At 44.9% G+C, this 17,033-nt stretch overlaps 1 protein-coding gene across 4 annotated transcripts in view; it reads right to left on the bottom strand.

Annotated features, from left to right (window-relative positions):
* Positions 1-11,759, bottom strand: part of CCNH (cyclin H) — a 185,976-nt gene extending 174,217 nt beyond the window's left edge. The window contains exons 1-9 of one of the 4 annotated variants that reach the window (XM_082074276.1): positions 11,622-11,759; positions 11,370-11,492; positions 9,279-9,352; positions 8,799-9,009; positions 8,343-8,506; positions 6,652-6,722; positions 2,428-2,539; positions 1,798-1,858; positions 357-562 (exon numbers count right to left, since the gene is read on the bottom strand). In XM_082074276.1, coding sequence (XP_081930402.1) covers positions 530-562; positions 1,798-1,858; positions 2,428-2,539; positions 6,652-6,722; positions 8,343-8,506; positions 8,799-9,009; positions 9,279-9,352; positions 11,370-11,492; positions 11,622-11,738 — 966 coding nt within the window. In that variant the 5' untranslated portion in view covers positions 11,739-11,759 and the 3' untranslated portion in view covers positions 357-529. Of the gene's footprint in view, positions 1-353; positions 563-1,797; positions 1,859-2,427; positions 2,540-6,651; positions 6,723-8,342; positions 8,507-8,798; positions 9,010-9,278; positions 9,353-11,369 lie in introns of those variants that run through there. The other 3 variants (XR_014186145.1, XR_014186146.1, XM_082074275.1) reach the window with 3 other exon arrangements.
* Positions 11,760-17,033: the final 5,274 nt, after the last annotated feature.

The following is a 17,033-nucleotide window of genomic DNA, read 5'->3' as shown; positions in this document are numbered from 1 at the left end:
AGTAAGTCACAAAGGTGTCGTCATTACTTTCCGCATTGTAAAATACGTTGCTGCAGCCTATTAGTACCTTTGGGAAGAGCTTCCCAAATGTACCAAGTGTTACAGACATGGCTGTGTTCTTTCAGCTGCTTCAGTGACAAGCTTGAGAAGAGGGGAGCAGATCCTGCTGTGGAGCACAGGCAGGTCTGTTATCGGGTCTGTCTCCTGCTCGTATTTATCCAGGTCAGTAAATGCCCAGATTTACGTTAACTGTGGGATTACAGCATGGCAGTAGCTAACGGCACATCTCAAATGGTTGCTGAATCAAAACTCTTGCTTTTGAAATGCTTCCAATGTTTGCCATTGAATGGATGAAGATTTAATGGAACTATAACAAATTTTTGAGAAGTCACATGCTTTATTGCAAAGAACAAAAACTGACAGAATACCTCGTGACACAGAGTAAGGAACCTGTAGCAGACAGATGCACACTTGACACTGAACAGTAGTTCCTGCAGCAGTAGGATTCCATCTTCCTTCGCTGTTACACTCAGTCCAGCAGGTCATCATCAGTCCACTCTTCCTAAGGGAAGGGGAAAAAAGCAATGCTTTAGGTAATGTGTGAATTTGGTGTTTTTATAGTGAGGTCAGATAGGCAACACATGATGGGCAGGTACATGCTACTATTGCACATGCTGTCACAGTAATTTCTGCTGTATATGCCAGTTAAAGAGAACTTACGTGACTTTTCACATCTCTGAACTGTGTCTGCTATCAGTAATAGAATTAAATACAGTTTGATATAAATTGCTTGTCCATACTACTTGACACAGGAGCATTCTGCCAAGGCAGCTAAAGGAAGGGAGATTCAGGCTGGACATGAGGAAGAAACTGTTTTCTCTGAAGGTGATGAGAGCCTGTCCCAGGTTGGCCAGAGAGGTGGTGGATGAACCACCCCTGGAGACACCCCAGGCCAGGCTGGATGGGGCTCTGAGCAACCTGAGCTGGTGAAGGTGTCCCTGCTCATGGCAGGGGTGGCACTGGGGGAACTGGGAAGGTCCCTTCAACCCAAACCGTTCTGTGATTCTATGATCTGCATAGGAAAAAAGCACAGAGCAGAACGGGGATCATGCCTACCCTGGACAGCCTATTCTGACACCCAGGAGCATTGTCAGGCCTGGCTGACTTAGCAGGCTGGCTCAGACTGGAAACAGGAATTCACCCAAGGCCTACACAGAAGTCACTTGATGAAATGCATGTTTGTTAAGTTCCCCTTCAGCTTCTCATGACCTGCCTGACATAAGGTCATGGCAAACAATTGCTGAACAATGTGAAAGGGTATTTCCTTTCCTTATACTCCCCATTTTGCTCACGCTGCTGAACATGAGCACAGTTAAAGGAGTTTCTTTAAGTATGCCCCAGTCTGTTGTAAGACTCCAACTGAACTTTGATTCCTGGGTTCATTTAAAACATTTCTTGCATGCCCCTCCTAAGAAATATTACCCAGTGTGCTCAGGGTCTTGCTTGAGGTTCCACATATTATGAAAACATACTGTCAATGCTGATTTTATTATAGTTTTGTTCAAATAATTTTTTAGATTCTAGAGTGACATTATAGCCTCTCTCCACAACAGACAGGAGTTTTTAGAGCACTCTCAACCACAGGCCAGTACAAGCCCTGGGTCATTTTTAAAGAAAAGTTTAAAAGATTCTGTGAGCAACACACAGAAGAATTTGAAAAGATGCAGCAGTTTGTCTCAGCTATGTCACTTATGTCTTGGCAAAATGAAAAAAAAAAAGTACAACAGGTTTACTGACCTCATCCATTTTAGGTTTCTTTGCAACATATTCATCATCTTCATAACCTTTCCTCTTCTTCCTAACCCCAGCCAGAGAAAGTTAAGTGTTTAGGTACTTTTTTAAGAGTCAGACTCTCTTTATTCAGCCACAAGATTAGATTATGGACATATCTGGGACATAAAAAACAACTGAAGCCTCAACTAACAGTTTGCTGGAAGTTCACAGTGGGTACTAAAGGGAAAAGGGCAGAAAAGAAATAAAAAACAGGAAGTCCTTTGCCATCCACATAAGACTTAAGAAAACATTAACCCTTTACACAATTCTAGTTTTAATCACATGATTTTAAAGCCTTTGATTCTTGTTGCATATGTCAACAAGTGGCCAGACCCTAGAAGCCACCTGGGATTCCAGTTCTGTGCTACAAAGTAATCAATATTACAGCTTGCAGTGCAAATCAGCACTACTGAAAGCACGACTCCGAGTGTTGCTTCTCAGCTTCCAGCAGATGCTCACACAGTGAAGCATGTGAACACATCCTTCTGTGTACATTCAGATGTTTTCAATCACTTGCACAGAGCAGATAACATTAGTGTTTCAACTGCAATAAAAAAGGCAGAAGTTTAACATGAAGAGTAAGTATCTACTTACGGGTTTGTGTTAAGTGAAAGCTCTGAGCTGTGACACTTCTCCAGTTTCTGTTTTAGAGCAGCAACTTCTTCAGGCCTTGGCAGCTCATATTTCTTTATGAGATTTTTCATGCCTACAGTGACAACAACACAGCTCTAAGCAAATTAAAGAATTTCTCCTCTACCCCGTGAATTACACAAGCTTATCAATCACTAGTATGGCTACCATTATTGCTTAACCTGCATAGTTTAGCTTGAGCCAACAGTTTACCCTCCCTTCCCTCATCATGACAGGCACACAGTATACATTTTCAAGCAGCTTCTACTAGAAAAAAAACCTAACCTACACAAAAAAAAAAAAAAAAAAAAAAAAAAAAAGGGTACACAGAGAAAAAACAGAATCTAAGAAATCTAAGTCTGGCAGTCCAGATCTCAGTAAGGTTTTGAAAACATTGTATCTGGGTTTTAAACAGACTCAAAAGACACTACAAGGCAACATGCAACATATTGCAAACAGCTGAGACAGAAAGCTTAGGAAGTAAAATCCTTATATTTGTCAAAGTAAGCATTAGACATTCAAAGTATTAACTCATCCCAAAATGCTTGCTTACAAAACTTTAATCCCACATAGCACTCAAACTTTAGAGGATCAAAGATTACATATGTAAGACTTAACTACTGTCTTACATCCAAGGATTAATTCTAGCTAACATCAAGGTACAGCACAAGCTGAGCACAAAGAACTACACTGCAACAAGTCGCTGGCATCATTGATTCTGGATCTCCTCAATGCAAATTATAACAAATGTAGAACTCACTCTGCTAACAAGCTTCAAAATACACAGGTAATTTTTGTATTCGGCACTGTATCTCAGACTTAAAAAAAAAAAGTCAAAGATTTGTTTCAGTCATGATAATGCAAGTTAGATGTACAGCTACCCTCAAGAAACAAGACTTTCTCCCCTACCACCAGTTCTCTGTAAAACTACCCATTTACAGGTGCTTGAAAACTTCCTTACAGCCATCATATGTTTACACAAGAGCTGCCTTTGGACTAATGCTACTTTCCAGAATAATGCAAGTGAAGAATAAGTGATCCCAGCATTCCCTTTGCATCTCAGCAATGGACACCTGAAGACTGGACTTGTAAGCAGGAAGAGAAAGGCAAGAGCATCTTAAGTTTTATGATTTCAATTTAAATTGAATTTTTAGACCCTGTGATTTGTATGGTACATTCACTACAGAAGTAAGCTAAGCCAAAGGACCGCATTTTTAACTCTAACACGCTCCCATTATAAATGGGAGCATTAGCTTAAAGTATTAAATAACTGCTTACTAGTAACTTAATATCCCAGCCTTTTTGTTTACTTAAAAAAGTAGTAACCAGTGTAGTACATTCCCCATTATCTTAGTTGAACCATCCTAGCATTCTTGGTACCATATATTTCCCACAGTAGCAAAAACAGACATCTTTTGAAATGTCTATAGCTGCAAAACAGAAGTGAAGTATATATCCTGGCAGATCACTTAACTCTAACTGTTTAGCTTATAAAAGGTACCCTCTGGTGGTGGAAGTAGCTTTGTGCAGGCTTTTGCCTGAAACTGTGATTTCTAAGACACAGTATCACAGTATCACAGTATCACAGTATGTTTGGGATTGGAAGGGACCTCAAAAGATCATCTAGTCCAATCCCCCTGCTGTGCAGGAACACCTAGGTGAGGTCGCACAGGAACATGTCCAGGCGGGTTTTGAATGTCTCCAGAGAAGGAGACTCCACCACTTCCCTGGGCAGCCTGTTCCAGTGCTCTGTCACCCTTACTGAGAAGAAGTTTCTTCTCAAATTTAAGTGGAACCTCTTGTGTTCCAGCTTGATCCCATTGCCCCTTGTCCTATCATTGTTTGCCACCGAGAAGAGTCTGGCTCCATCCCCATGGCACTCACCCTTTATATATTTATAAACATTAATAAGGTCCCCCCTTAGTCTCCTCTTCTCCAAACTAAAGAGACCCAGCTCCCTCAGCCTTTCTTCATAAGGGAGGTGCTCCACTCCCTTAATCATCTTGGTTGCCCTACGCTGGACCCTCTCCAGCAGTTCCCTGTCCTTCTTGAACTGAGGGGCCCAGAACTGGACACAATATTCCAGATGTGGTCTCACCAGGGCGGAGTAGAGGGGAAGGAGGACCTCTCTCGATCTACTAACCACCCCCCTTCTAATACACCCCAGGATGCCATTGGCTTCCTGGCCACAAGGGCACAGTGCTGGCTCATGGTCATCCTGTTGTCCACCAGGACCCCCAGGTCCCTTTCCCCTACACTGCTCTCTAATATGTAATTTCCCAACCTATACTGGAACCTGGGGTTGTTCCTGCCCAGGTGCAGGACGCTACACTTGCCCTTGTTAAATTTCATTAGGTTATTCCCCGCCCAACTCTCCAGCCTCTCCAGGTCCCGCTGGATGGCAGCACAGCCCTCCGGCGTGTCAGCCACTCCTCCCAGCTTGGTGTCATCAGCAAACTTGCTGATAGTACACTCAATTCCCTCGTCCAAATCGTTAATGAATATATTGAATAATATTGGCCCCAGCACTGACCCCTGAGGCACTGCACTAGATACTGGCCTCCAACTAGACTCCGCACCATTGACTACCACTCTCTGGCTTCTCTCCCTAAGCCAGTTTGCAACCCACCTCACTACTCTATTGTCTAGACCACACCTCCTCAACTTAGCTGTGAGGATGCTGTGGGAGACTGTGTCAAAGGCTTTACTGAAGTCAAGGTAGACCACATCCACCGCTCTGCCATCATCCATCCACCTTGTTACATTCTCATAAAAGGCTATGAGGTTGGTCAAGCATGACCTACCCTTGGTAAAGCCATGCTGACTGCCCCTAATAACCCTCTTATCCTTGATATGCCTTGAGATGGCACCAAGGACAAGCTGTTCCATTACTTTCCCAGGGCAGAGGTGAGGCTGACCGGTCTATAATTACCCGGGTCCTCCTTCTTGCCCTTTTTGAAGACTGGAGTGACATTTGCTTTCCTCCAATCCTCGGGCACCTCTCCCGTTTCCCAAGACTTGGCAAAGATGATGGAGAGCGGTCCAGCAATTACTTCAGCCAGCTCCCTCAGCACCCGCGGATGCATCCCATCTGGACCCATGGATTTATGAATGTCCAGACTATTTAATTGCTCCCTAACCCGGTCCTCATCAACTAAAGCAAACTCCTCCATTGACCTGGCTTCATCCGGGGTCTCAGGGGTACGGGGCTCCCCAGGACAGCCTCCGGCAGAGTAGACAGAGACAAAGAAGGCATTCAGTAATTCTGCCTTCTCTGTATCTTCTGCCACCAGGGCACCCACCCCATTCATCAGTGGGCCTACATTGCCTCTGGTATTAGTTTTATCTGCTATGTATTTGAAAAAGTTCTTTTTGCTGTCCTTGACCCCTCTCGCCAGCTGTAATTCTAAGGAGGCCTTGGCTATCCTAGCTGCCTTCCTACATCCTCTAACAGCAGCCTTATATTCCTCCCAAGTGGCCAGCCCCTGCCTCCATGACCTGTAAACTCTCCTCTTCTGCTTGAGCATACCCAACAGATCCCTATTCAACCACGCAGGCCTCCTGGCTCCCTTCCTTGACTTCCTACGCCTGGGGATGCTCTGATCCTGAGCATGGAAGAAGCAATCTCTGAATGCCACCCAGCTATCTTGGGCCCCTTTTCCTTCAAGCAGTCTTGCCCATGGGATTTCCCCCAGCAATTGCTTGAAAAGGCCAAAGTTAGCCCTGCTGAAGTCCAGGGTTGCAATTCTACTTGCTATTCTGTTCCTGCCACACGAGATGCTGAACTCCACCATCTCGTGGTCACTGCAACCCAGGCAGCCCTCAACCTTTACTGCTTCGACCAGTGAAAGAGTAATTTCAACCTCACTTACAAAAATCATTATCTCATTCCCAAAACAGATTTCTCACTTCTGAGGCAGTTGCTAGCACTTGACCATAGCACTTACGTTCTGAAAAACGCCAGGCCCTTTGCCATTTAATTTAATTTGTTCATACCACAGGAAAGTAACTCTGAGTGTCTTCTCCCCCTGTATCCACATGCCCACATTTTACTTAAATTATTTGTGCCTGGAGGTGAAAAAAACTACTTGAAGCACACCTTTCTGCTTAAAGCTTTTGTTGTTTGGAAAACGCTGTTTTTCTTCCTTTAGAGATACTGTTTATCACATTTTTCCAATGTTTACTTACATTTCATGCCATCTAGTAGTGCGGCTAAGGATGTTCTGTTTTCTTTCAGCGAAAGAGTTTCTGATAAATAACTGCAAAGAAACATGGGGGAATAAATTATTAAAATAACTTACTATAACTTATTACAGTTATTAAAATAACTATTTGTGGCAGCTACCATTAATTAATAAAATGTGTATTATTTATTACTTACATCTGTTATGATCAGACTTAGCAAGAACACTTTGGTTGCACAAGTACTATAAAGTGATAGAGAAGCAAATCTGTCACTTGCAACATTCTTCTTCTGTAAGAACATGACAAAAGTATCCCCTGGCTATGTATGGAACCAAAGTTCTAACACTGCAGAATGAAATATTTTTGAGTAAGTCTTACTGAGTAAAGACAACTCACAGTTAGGTTTTCATGAAGGGTCATACTAACATCACACTATTGCACAGTAAGACTGCTGGAAAAGCAAATACTACATACAGAAGAGTGGTCTTCAGATAGACCAACAGACAGCAAAGCTTGCAAGATGAAACTGAGTCCTTTGGCAGCTGAAAGCAAATCCAAAATTCCATCTTGTAGAGTCTCTCAGGCCCTTCCTCTGTCCTCAAAGAACATTAACACACACACACACACACACACACACACACACACACACACACACACACACACACACAACACCTGGGTAAAATTCCAGCACACACAAGTAACAATCCTCACCAAGATCTACAACAACCAAGTAGTTGTATGCCTTGCTAGAAGTACACTTATGGATAAAATACAAAAATCCAAAGACTATTCAAATCCCTCTTGTTCCACAAGAACAAGACAGTGTGGGAGTATCCTCTACAGCAGATGTATAGATGTAGCTACTCTTACACTTATACAACCTGAAAATTACATCTGGCCCTTTCAAGACAACCGCGAGGATGATGTGTCCCCCGGTGAAAATGAGTTTGACAGCCCTGCTCTCCAGGGTTAACTGTCCTCTCAGAACAGCAAAGGCTTTACACTCTAAACACAAAACGCTCACATGGAGAGTCATGTGATTGAAGCACTCCAGATACAGATACTTACAGCAACTACCTCCTTCCTTTTTCTGAAGAGTATGTTTTGTCCTTAAATAAACAAACAAATCACACATTTCAGCAATGATACCAAAGCGTTGGATAATGCCTTTGTAAACACCCATGGCTAGACCACAGAAAGGAATTAAGGGGCTGATTTAAAACAGCACCTTATCATTAGTCTGTTTCCACCAAATGCAGCACCTAGTCTTCACGTGCACCGCACATCTCACTCTGTAACTTTAGATACCTCAAGTTTTTTTTTTCCTTTAAGTGATTCTTTACGTATTTCATACTCCTCGTTTCTACCGTATTTCCACTTCACTCTCATCTTCAAGGTGAGCCTGAAAGTCCTATGCTGTTCTAATTAGGGCAAAGTCACCAGTTTGAAAATTTTTTGTCCTTCTTCCAAAGGAATATAAAAAACAGACACCAACTAATTGCATTTATTGCCCACTTGTTGAAAATGGAAAAAAAGACAGTACCGCTTCAGTTTTGAAACATACTTACAGAACATATTGGAGTCTTAACAATCAGTAAATACAGTTCTACTAGTTAAGAAAGTCTAGAACAAAACATTTTTATACAAGAAGCAAACTCTTTAAATCATACCTATAACAAAGAAGAAAGAACTACCTTTCCATATTAATTCCTGCTCTTGATCCACTAGATAATATGGCAGCGAGAGCTATCTGTGAGGGAGTAAAGAGCAGATACGCATCTGTCAGAGCCACTCGATTGAGAAAGTCATCAGCTGTCTTCCTCAAAACCTCAGGATTCTCCAGCATTGGATAACGAGTCTGAAAAATAAGTATTTAGGAAAGTAAGTAGCTGCTCCTTGTCTTCTGGTTCGTGAGCTCACAATTCAATAGTAAAGCAAAAAAATAGCAGGCCATCTTCTTATTCCAAAAGTAATCTAAGGTGCCTAAAGGCCACAATTAAACTAATTTCCTTTCAGATATTTGCTTTTCACTTTAGAAACTACATCTTTAAGATCTCAGGCACAAAAGGAAATACAGTTTTCTAACACAACCCATGAGAGATCTGAATTACATTAGTATATGGAGTATGTAGCACGTAAAACAATACTACCTTCAAATCGATTAGAAATCCCTCAAATGGCCTGTATGGATTGTGGACGATAAGATGGAAGTTCAGCTGCTGAATAAGCAGAAGTTCATATTCCAGTATTTGTTCAAGAGCCTTTTCCTGTCCAAGAGGGCTTTCTCGAAGGTTACCAACAAACTGGACACTGGACACATTAAATTCATCTACTTTACAGGCCAAAAATGCACATGTTAGCCTTGAGAAGGGAAAAAAAAAGGAAACAGTTGACTTATGTAGCATCCATCTTTTATCAAGTGTTTTGTTTAGAAAATGCATATCTTCAAAACACTATGTTTCGAACACAGCCAACCTCCAAATGGAAACAGAAAGTGACCATAAGTTGTTTTTACTCATCTTTAAGCTCATAGAATTCCTTTCTCATCTTTTCAAATCTTTATACAGATATCAAGATTATAGCTCCAATGTCCACTCGATAGAATAACTTATGGTACACTGATAACTCACATTATTATCCGAGGATGATACTCCATCACTGAGTTATTGAGGTAAAAGCGTTTGAAATACATGCAAGCTGTTCCCTAAATGAAAAAAGGGGAAGGGAAAAGTAAGTACAGAAGCAAAAATGGATTAAGAAAAAAATTTAATAAATTTCAAAAATTAAACCACAATACAGAACAGGCAAGTCTGAAGACATACTATGGACATATACGACACACTAAAGCACCAAGATGCAGACAATGCCATGCCATTTCTAATACAAGAAAATATCCAAGTTTAATACATTTATGCCTGCAAGAGCCCTACAAAATGGTGGGTTGGATATCTTTTCCTCCATTTTTAGACATATTTATGAAGAAAATGCTCAAAATCCCTACAATATCTTCGTAAGAAAAATCTGATATTTAAATGAAACTTAAAAAAACAAAGGGTGAAAAAATTATCCTGAAAGTTGTGAGTAACCCCAGCCAAGACATTTGACTTTTTACTGCAGTCTGTGTCAAATTTCCAAGCTGGTCTGAACACCATCAGCATGAAAACAGATGCTGTCCAAAACCACTACTTGGTGAGTCTGCTCCAACACACACATTCCACAGGGGCCACTTCTGAAATGCAACTGTGGCTCCACAGAGCATGTAACATCAGCCTGCTGCTACATTTCAAACATCTGCCGACAAGATACTGTTAATCTCCGTGACTGACCACACATGCCAGAAAAACGAAGGGCTGAGAAGGGACAATCAGGGTTACACATCAGGTGCAGGTGACAAATGAAGCACAATTTAATTCCCTGCTTCCGCTGTAAGTCCTCACTCTCTCTCTCCCGAAATGCGCTCTTCTGCGTTCAAGATAACTCAGCTCAAAGATTTTTTTTTCCTTTGTGAGCTAGGTTACTGCCAGCACAGATGCCTGAAGTGGATTGCACTGTGTCCCAGCAAGCAACAAGTGTGAGAAACAACTGTATGACAGCCCAGGTTTGGAACTGCCTCCCTTAGCTACAGTGAGATAATTTTACTGTATCCATACAGCACTATGTTTGTTTCTACTCTTTACTTAAGGGAAAGAAAACAGTTAAAAGTCATAGAATCATTTCAGTTGGAAGAGACCCTCAGGATCATCGAGTCCAACTCTAACCTAACCTAACTCTAGCACTAAACCATGTCCCTAAGAACCTCGTCTAAACGCCTTTTAAACCCCTCCAGAGATGGTGACTCCAACACTTCCCTGGGCAGCCTGTTCCAATCCCTGACAGCCCTTTCCGGGAAGAAATTTTTCCTGTTGTTCAATCTAAACCTCTCCTGGCACAACCTGAGGCCATTTTCTCTTGTCCTATCACTTGCTACTTGGGAGAAGAGACCAACACCCTCCATGCTACAACCTCCTTTCAGGTAGTTGCAGACAGCAATAAGGTCTCTCCCCTCAGCCTCCTGTTCTCCAGGCTGAACTGCCCCAGCTCCCTCAGCTGCTCCTCGTCACACTTGTGCTCCAGGCCCCTCACCAGCTTCGTCACCTCCTCTGCACTCTCTCTAGTACACCTAAGTCCTTCTTATGATAAGGGGCCCAAAACTAAACACAGGATTCAAGGTGGGGCCACACCAGTGCCGAGTACAGTGGCACATCCATGCTAGTGTAACAGTCGTAAGAAACAGACAAAACTGAGAAATAACTCCCTGTTTTTGAAATTATTGCGGTTATCTTAAAGAGACAAAAAGCGGTCTAAAACACGGGCTGCAGCACTGGAGACAAAAAACTGGGAAAGATATCCATGCTCTCAAGAATCACAGAATGGCTAAGGTTGGAAAGGACCTCTGGAGATCATCCAGTCCAACCCATCTGCTAAAGCAGGTTCACCAGAGCAGATCGCACAGGATCATGTCCAGGTGGGTTTGAATGTCTCCAGGAAGGAGACTCCACAACCTCTCTGGGCAGCCTGCTCCAGGGCTCTGGCACCCTCAAAGTAAACAAGTTTCGCCTCAAAAAAATGAACAAGACACGCAAGCAGCATGCGATGGAACCAGAGACACGGAGCGGGGAAAGCCCTGCAGCCCCATCCACAGCCACGCGAACCCTCCCGGGGGGGCAGGACCGGCCGCTCACCACCACGGATCTCGGCATGGCCGGCTTGAACACTGCGCAGAAATCCAGCAGCCGCTTCTCGTAGTACTTGCAGATCGCTAGCTCCTCGTGAGGCTCCAGGAGAACGGGGTCGGTCGGCTGGACCTTGAGGAGAAAGCCCAGCGGGGCCGGACTGAGGGCTGCGCTCCGGCACTCCCGCCATGTCCTCCCCTCAGAGCCGCAGGGAGCGCCGGGGCCGCTCTCCCCTTCACCACCTCCCCCCGATCCTCGCACCTTCCCGCTCGCCGCCGCTTTGCTGCGGTACTTGCGGTTGGCCTCGGCCCGCTTCCGCGCCAGCTCGTCCTCATCGCGGAAGGTCCAGTGGCGCCTCTGCGTGCTGCTGTGGTACATGATGGCGGCGACAACATCCCCCGGCCGCTCCTCCTCCTCCTCCCGCCTCTCCGCCTCCTCCCGCCGCCCGCGCTCACGGCCGGCGCGGGGCATGCCGGGAGTTGTAGTTCGGCGGGAAGGGGGCGCAGACCGCCATGAGCTGTCGCCTCACGGTGCCCGCGGAGGCAAAATGTCTGTTCCTCCGAGAGTGTGTTCAACCAGCCTCTGGGCACCGCCAGGGCCTCCACAGATGGTGCGGAGGTTTTATGGCACAGTGGACCCGTTCTCCTCACACAGAATCACACACAGAATCACAGCATGTCAGGGATTGAAGGGACCTGGAAAGCTCATCCAGTGCAATCCCCCCATGGAGCAGGAACACCCAGATGAGGTTACACAGGAAGGTGTCCAGGCTGGTTTCAATGTCTGCAGAGAAGGAGACTCCACAACCTCCCTGGGCAGCCTGTTCCAGGCTCTGCCACCCTCACTGAGAAGAAGTTTCTTCTCATATTTAAGTGGAACCTCCTGTGTTCCAGTTTGCACCCATTACCCCTTGTCCCATCATTGTCACCAAGAAGAGCCTGGCTCCATCCTCATGTGAGAAATGCAGTTGTGATTCGTGCTGATAAGATGTTCAGTGTTTACAGATATAACCAAATAAGTCACGGGCTGTGAAGACAATGAAAATATAGTTAAGTATTATGTAAAAAGTTGTTGAACTTGTTTTGTACCATATGCACATGCATAGGAAAGGTGTGGGGGGGGTTAACGTGAAGGAGAAGGTGAGCTTGTCTGGGGGCAGCTGCCATGGGGGTAGGGTGGGGAGCCGGGTAGAAAAGATCCCTTAGTAACAACCTGGAGACTACACACAAAGAAACTGAGGAAGAAGAAACTCTTCAACCACTAATGAGAAAGAGAGAAGAGTACTAGTGACAACCAAACACAAAGTCAGAGTGCAAGAAGGGCTAGCCGAGGAAATAAAAGGAGGTGGTCAGAAACCTGAGGTGTGCCTGTTGGTGAGCATGGGCTCCCCTCACACTCAGCACTGTTTCGTGCACCCAGCGCTGTTTGCTTGCCTCAATTCTCATATTAAATAAACCAGACTCCTGTTTGGCAAATTATCCGAGTCTTGGTCTTTTATCACACTCGTGACACTCACCCTTTATATATTGATAACCCTTAATAAGGTCACCCCTCAGTCTCCTCTTCTGCAGCTCCAGAGCCCCAGCTCCCTCAGCTTTTCCTCACACGGGAGATGCTCCACTCCCTTCAGCATCTTTGTTGCCCTGCACTGGACTCTCTCCAGCAGTTCCCTGTCCTGCTGGAACTGAGGGGCCACAACTAGACACAATATTCCAGGTGTGGTCTCCCCAGGGCAGAGTAGAGGCGCAGGAGAACCTCTCTGACCTACTGACCATACCTCTTCTCGTACACCCCAGCTACCATTGGCCTTCCTGGCCAAAAGGGCCCAGTGCTGGCTCATGGTCATCCTGCTGTCGCCCAGGATCCCCGGGTCCCTTTCACCTACACTGCTCTCTAATAGGTCATTCCCCAACTTATACTGGAACCTGGGGTTGTTCCTACCCCGATGCAAGACTCTACACTTGCCCTTGTTCTATTTCATTAAATTTTTCCCCAGCTCTCCAGTCTGTCAGGTCTCTGGATGGCAGCACAGCCTCCGGCGTGTCAGCCACTCCTCCCAGTTTGGTGTCATCAGCAAACTGACAGTCATTCTGTTCCCTCATCCAAATCATTGATTAATACATTGAATAATACTGATCCCAGTAACATATTCTGTTTCTGTTTCTTGAGCCAATCTACTATATTTCTCCTGAATCTTTGATAATTCAGCCGCAGACTATGGTATTGTTCGGGTGTTGACTTGCAGAGCCGCCTCCGCTTGGCTGTTATCAGTAGATCCAATTTTAATGAGGAGCCTCATTGTTGCTTGCCCACTTTCGTGGTAAAATACTCCCCGGCTAATTTCCAATTCTTTAGCTGGATACAAGGGTTTAAAACCTTGTTTCTCAGCCGTTTGTGCTGGCTGGTAAACTCGGGCTCACTGTCCAGAACAGAATCAAATTTGGTCTGGTCGTTTGAGTCCCACACATATTATTCCAATTCAGACCGTAAGATTTTTTTCTCGGTCTAATGCATCTGACAGAGCTGCAAGGAGCCGCTGAGTGGTATTGCGATCTGCAGCTAAGTGGTCCTGTAGGATCTTTACAGTTTCTTGCTTGCTTTGTTTGTCCAGTTGCTTGGACCTTTGAGCTGCCACCACGGCCGCCCCAGCACAGCACATACTATGGCTTTTCACTTTCCTCGCCACAGTTTTTTCTCTTTAGCAAGTTTAGTAATTCTTTCTGCCACCGCTTTTGGGTCATGCCAGTTGCTATCAGCCCAGGTCATTCCTGATGGGACAAGGCATACTTTGTACTCCTCCAGCTTCTCAAAAATGGGGAAGCAGTCGAGAACAAGCATTTCTGTTCACCATGGCTCCCTACTCCTTGAACCTCTCCTGGCAAAAATGCTTAGAGGTTGTTATAGTTGAACTGTTTTTTTGTAAGCTGTATTCGGTTCTGTAAACTGTGTCCAAGATTCTTACCTCATCTTGAAGCTTTGCAAGTTGTATTCGGGTTCTTATCTTAGTTTGAGAATAGAGAGCTGAAAGTTAGTCCTTATCTTATCTTGAAAGTGTAGGATGCACATCCAAGAGTCTCACAGGATTCTATAATGAGCATATGGATAGTGCGCATGTGCTGTGACAAGAGGTGAAAAGGACACGAGTGAAGAAGACTACTTATTTCATCCTGAAGACCACCTAAACGACCACCAGAGGACACTGTGCATGCTTAGAGTAGTTCCAAAGATGTCGTAATTGATATTGTTAAATAGTTGTGGAATCTAGTGAATATGCAATATATACGTTGTAAACCTAATGAATATGTATGTGACCAAATTGTATAAATGTGGTGGAGTTCAAATCAGTGGTCGAAAAACAGCTTTGTGTACGAACCCCTGGTTTCCCAGCACTGAAATAAAAGCACCGCATATAACTACGTCCGTGCTTATGTGTTTCGTTTGCTAACAAGGTCACCTCCCAACTCTCCCGCCTCTTTCCTCGAGGTAGAGCGTTGGTACCCTCTAGATCTCTCCCTGCTTGTATAGCTGAGAGATCCTTTCCCAACTCCCCACGCCTCCTTCTCTGAGGTAGAGAGTTGGTGACTCCTAGTGGACCTTCCAACAGAAGGGGACCCTGCTAGCTCTGCCAAAAAGATGTCACATCCTGCCCAGAGCTATGAGTGGCATGGGGAGAGGTGATTCAGATTCATGGGTCCCCTCGGTTGCAAAACAGTACACACAGTACTTAGGGCCCATTAAAAAAAAAAAAAGCCACACCTTTTAATTTGCAGCGTAGCCCAATTTATACATGATTTGGCAGCAAAAAGATTTACCTTGCTTAGGTCTAATTAGTGAATAGCTTAACAGAGAAGAGAATTACATAAAGGAGTTCGCAGCACATGTAGGGTTGTGAGCCTTATGTTATTACACTACGCACAGAAAGAGAGGCAAATAAATAGGGATATGGGAAGGAAAAATGAGAAGTAGAGAAGGAAAGAGCAGAGACAGGAAGGAAGAAAAGGTGATGGATCCTGCCACTCATATGGCTCCACAGCGTGGATGATGGGACTTGTCTGATGATGTGGGGCCAGTGTCCTGCAGTGAGGATGCTGAGGTTTGTAGTTCAGGAGCGCAGCGTCCTCTGGTGTCTGGTCCAGTTCCCACGGCGAGGCTGGTGGGTGGAGGGGTCCTCAGGGTGGTGGGTTCCCTGCCAGTGCTGGTTTAGGTGAGCTTTTTATAGCCCTCTGGGTCACTTGCTTACATAAGTTTTCTTTTGTCTTTTGCAGAGGTGTAATTGCAAAAAGATGGAAAAGTTGTGAGGGGGCAGGGGAGGGTGATTGTGAAAAATTGACAAGTTTTGGGCCATCCTGAACGGTCTCAGCTTTTCCTTTTGTGCCATGCTGGGCGTATCAGAAGGTGGAGCTGTGTGCCCACCAGCATGTCCCCAAACTCTTACTGTCAGCCAGCTGGCCTGTGTCTGTGGCCCCTTAGCATGTTCTTGGTATGTAAATCACGATTCACCTTGTGACCTTATCCTGAGTGACCTATCTCCTGCTACAGTATTTGAGGCATGATTCTTTTTAGCTTTTGACAGTCCTGAGGCTGGAGGAACAGTTTTTTGGCACAATACATGAGACAATTATTTTCAGTCTCTGACAGTCACTTCTTGGCAACTCTCATCCTCCCATGTCTGTGTTTTCCCATCTTCCACTGCAGGGAGAGATTGTTCTTCCTCACTTTCTCTGCAAGTTTGCTGACCTGTCTGTTGGTCTGGGATTTCCATAACCTGCCCAACCTTGTTTTCCCCTAATTTAGGTGGGTCTATGTCTAGGGGGTCTTTGGTTTAATCTTCTGTCACAGTTAGTTCTAGTGTTGATTTCTGCAGTTTTCACACTTCCCCTTGAAAGGTCTTCAGTGCTGGTCACAATTGGTAAAGGATTCTGACTTTGTCCATCTTTCAGCATCTCCAAAGTCAACAGCACGTCTTTGGTGTTTCCAGCAGTCGCATTAATTTCTGCAGACTCTATTCTCGTAGCAGGTTTCACTGTTCCTGATGGCTGGAGCTCTTGTTTGTTACCCAGTATCTCTCCTTCTCTCTGGGCAGGTGCCTTGCCAGGAACACCTTTGGATTTCTTCCTTGGGGTCAGTAACCTTTTAAATGATTCTCATGTTGATAAGTCCTGATGTGGTTCACCCTGTTCCCTTAAATAAACTTCTTTTCTTTTGGCCTTTGGCTTCTTCCAAGGCAGTTTTTTGAAGCCAGTGCCTGTCAAGAGCTTCTTGAAAGGGCTGCCTCATCGTTTAGCTATTTCTGGAGAAGACAACAGCTCAGCTTCATTAGTGATCCCTCCTGGAGGCCTCTTTGCAACGGCCTCTTCAGGACATATTTCTGCACTTATTTCGTCTGGGTTTAGGACTTTCTCTGGCACCTCCTTCTCTTTCCCTCCTTCTGCAGCTTTTGTTTCCCTTTTACCAAGATCTTCTGACACTTGCACCACTTTTCCTTCCTGATCCGCTTCTGCAGCTGTTTTCTCCTTCACCTTCTCCTGAACACCAGCTGCTGCCACCTCCTCTCTTGGTTCCTGCTCCTCACGCCTGATGAGCTGCTCCTTCTCACTGGCTCCAGCCCCTCTGCTGCCACAGGCTGCTCTGGCTCCTGCTCTCCACCGACACTTTGCTCCTTCTCATGCATTT

Source organism: Streptopelia decaocto, assembly GCF_964273445.1.
Source record: "Streptopelia decaocto genome assembly, chromosome: Z".
Taxonomy (NCBI): domain Eukaryota; kingdom Metazoa; phylum Chordata; class Aves; order Columbiformes; family Columbidae; genus Streptopelia; species Streptopelia decaocto.
This window is presented reverse-complemented; position numbering and strand designations above follow the sequence as displayed.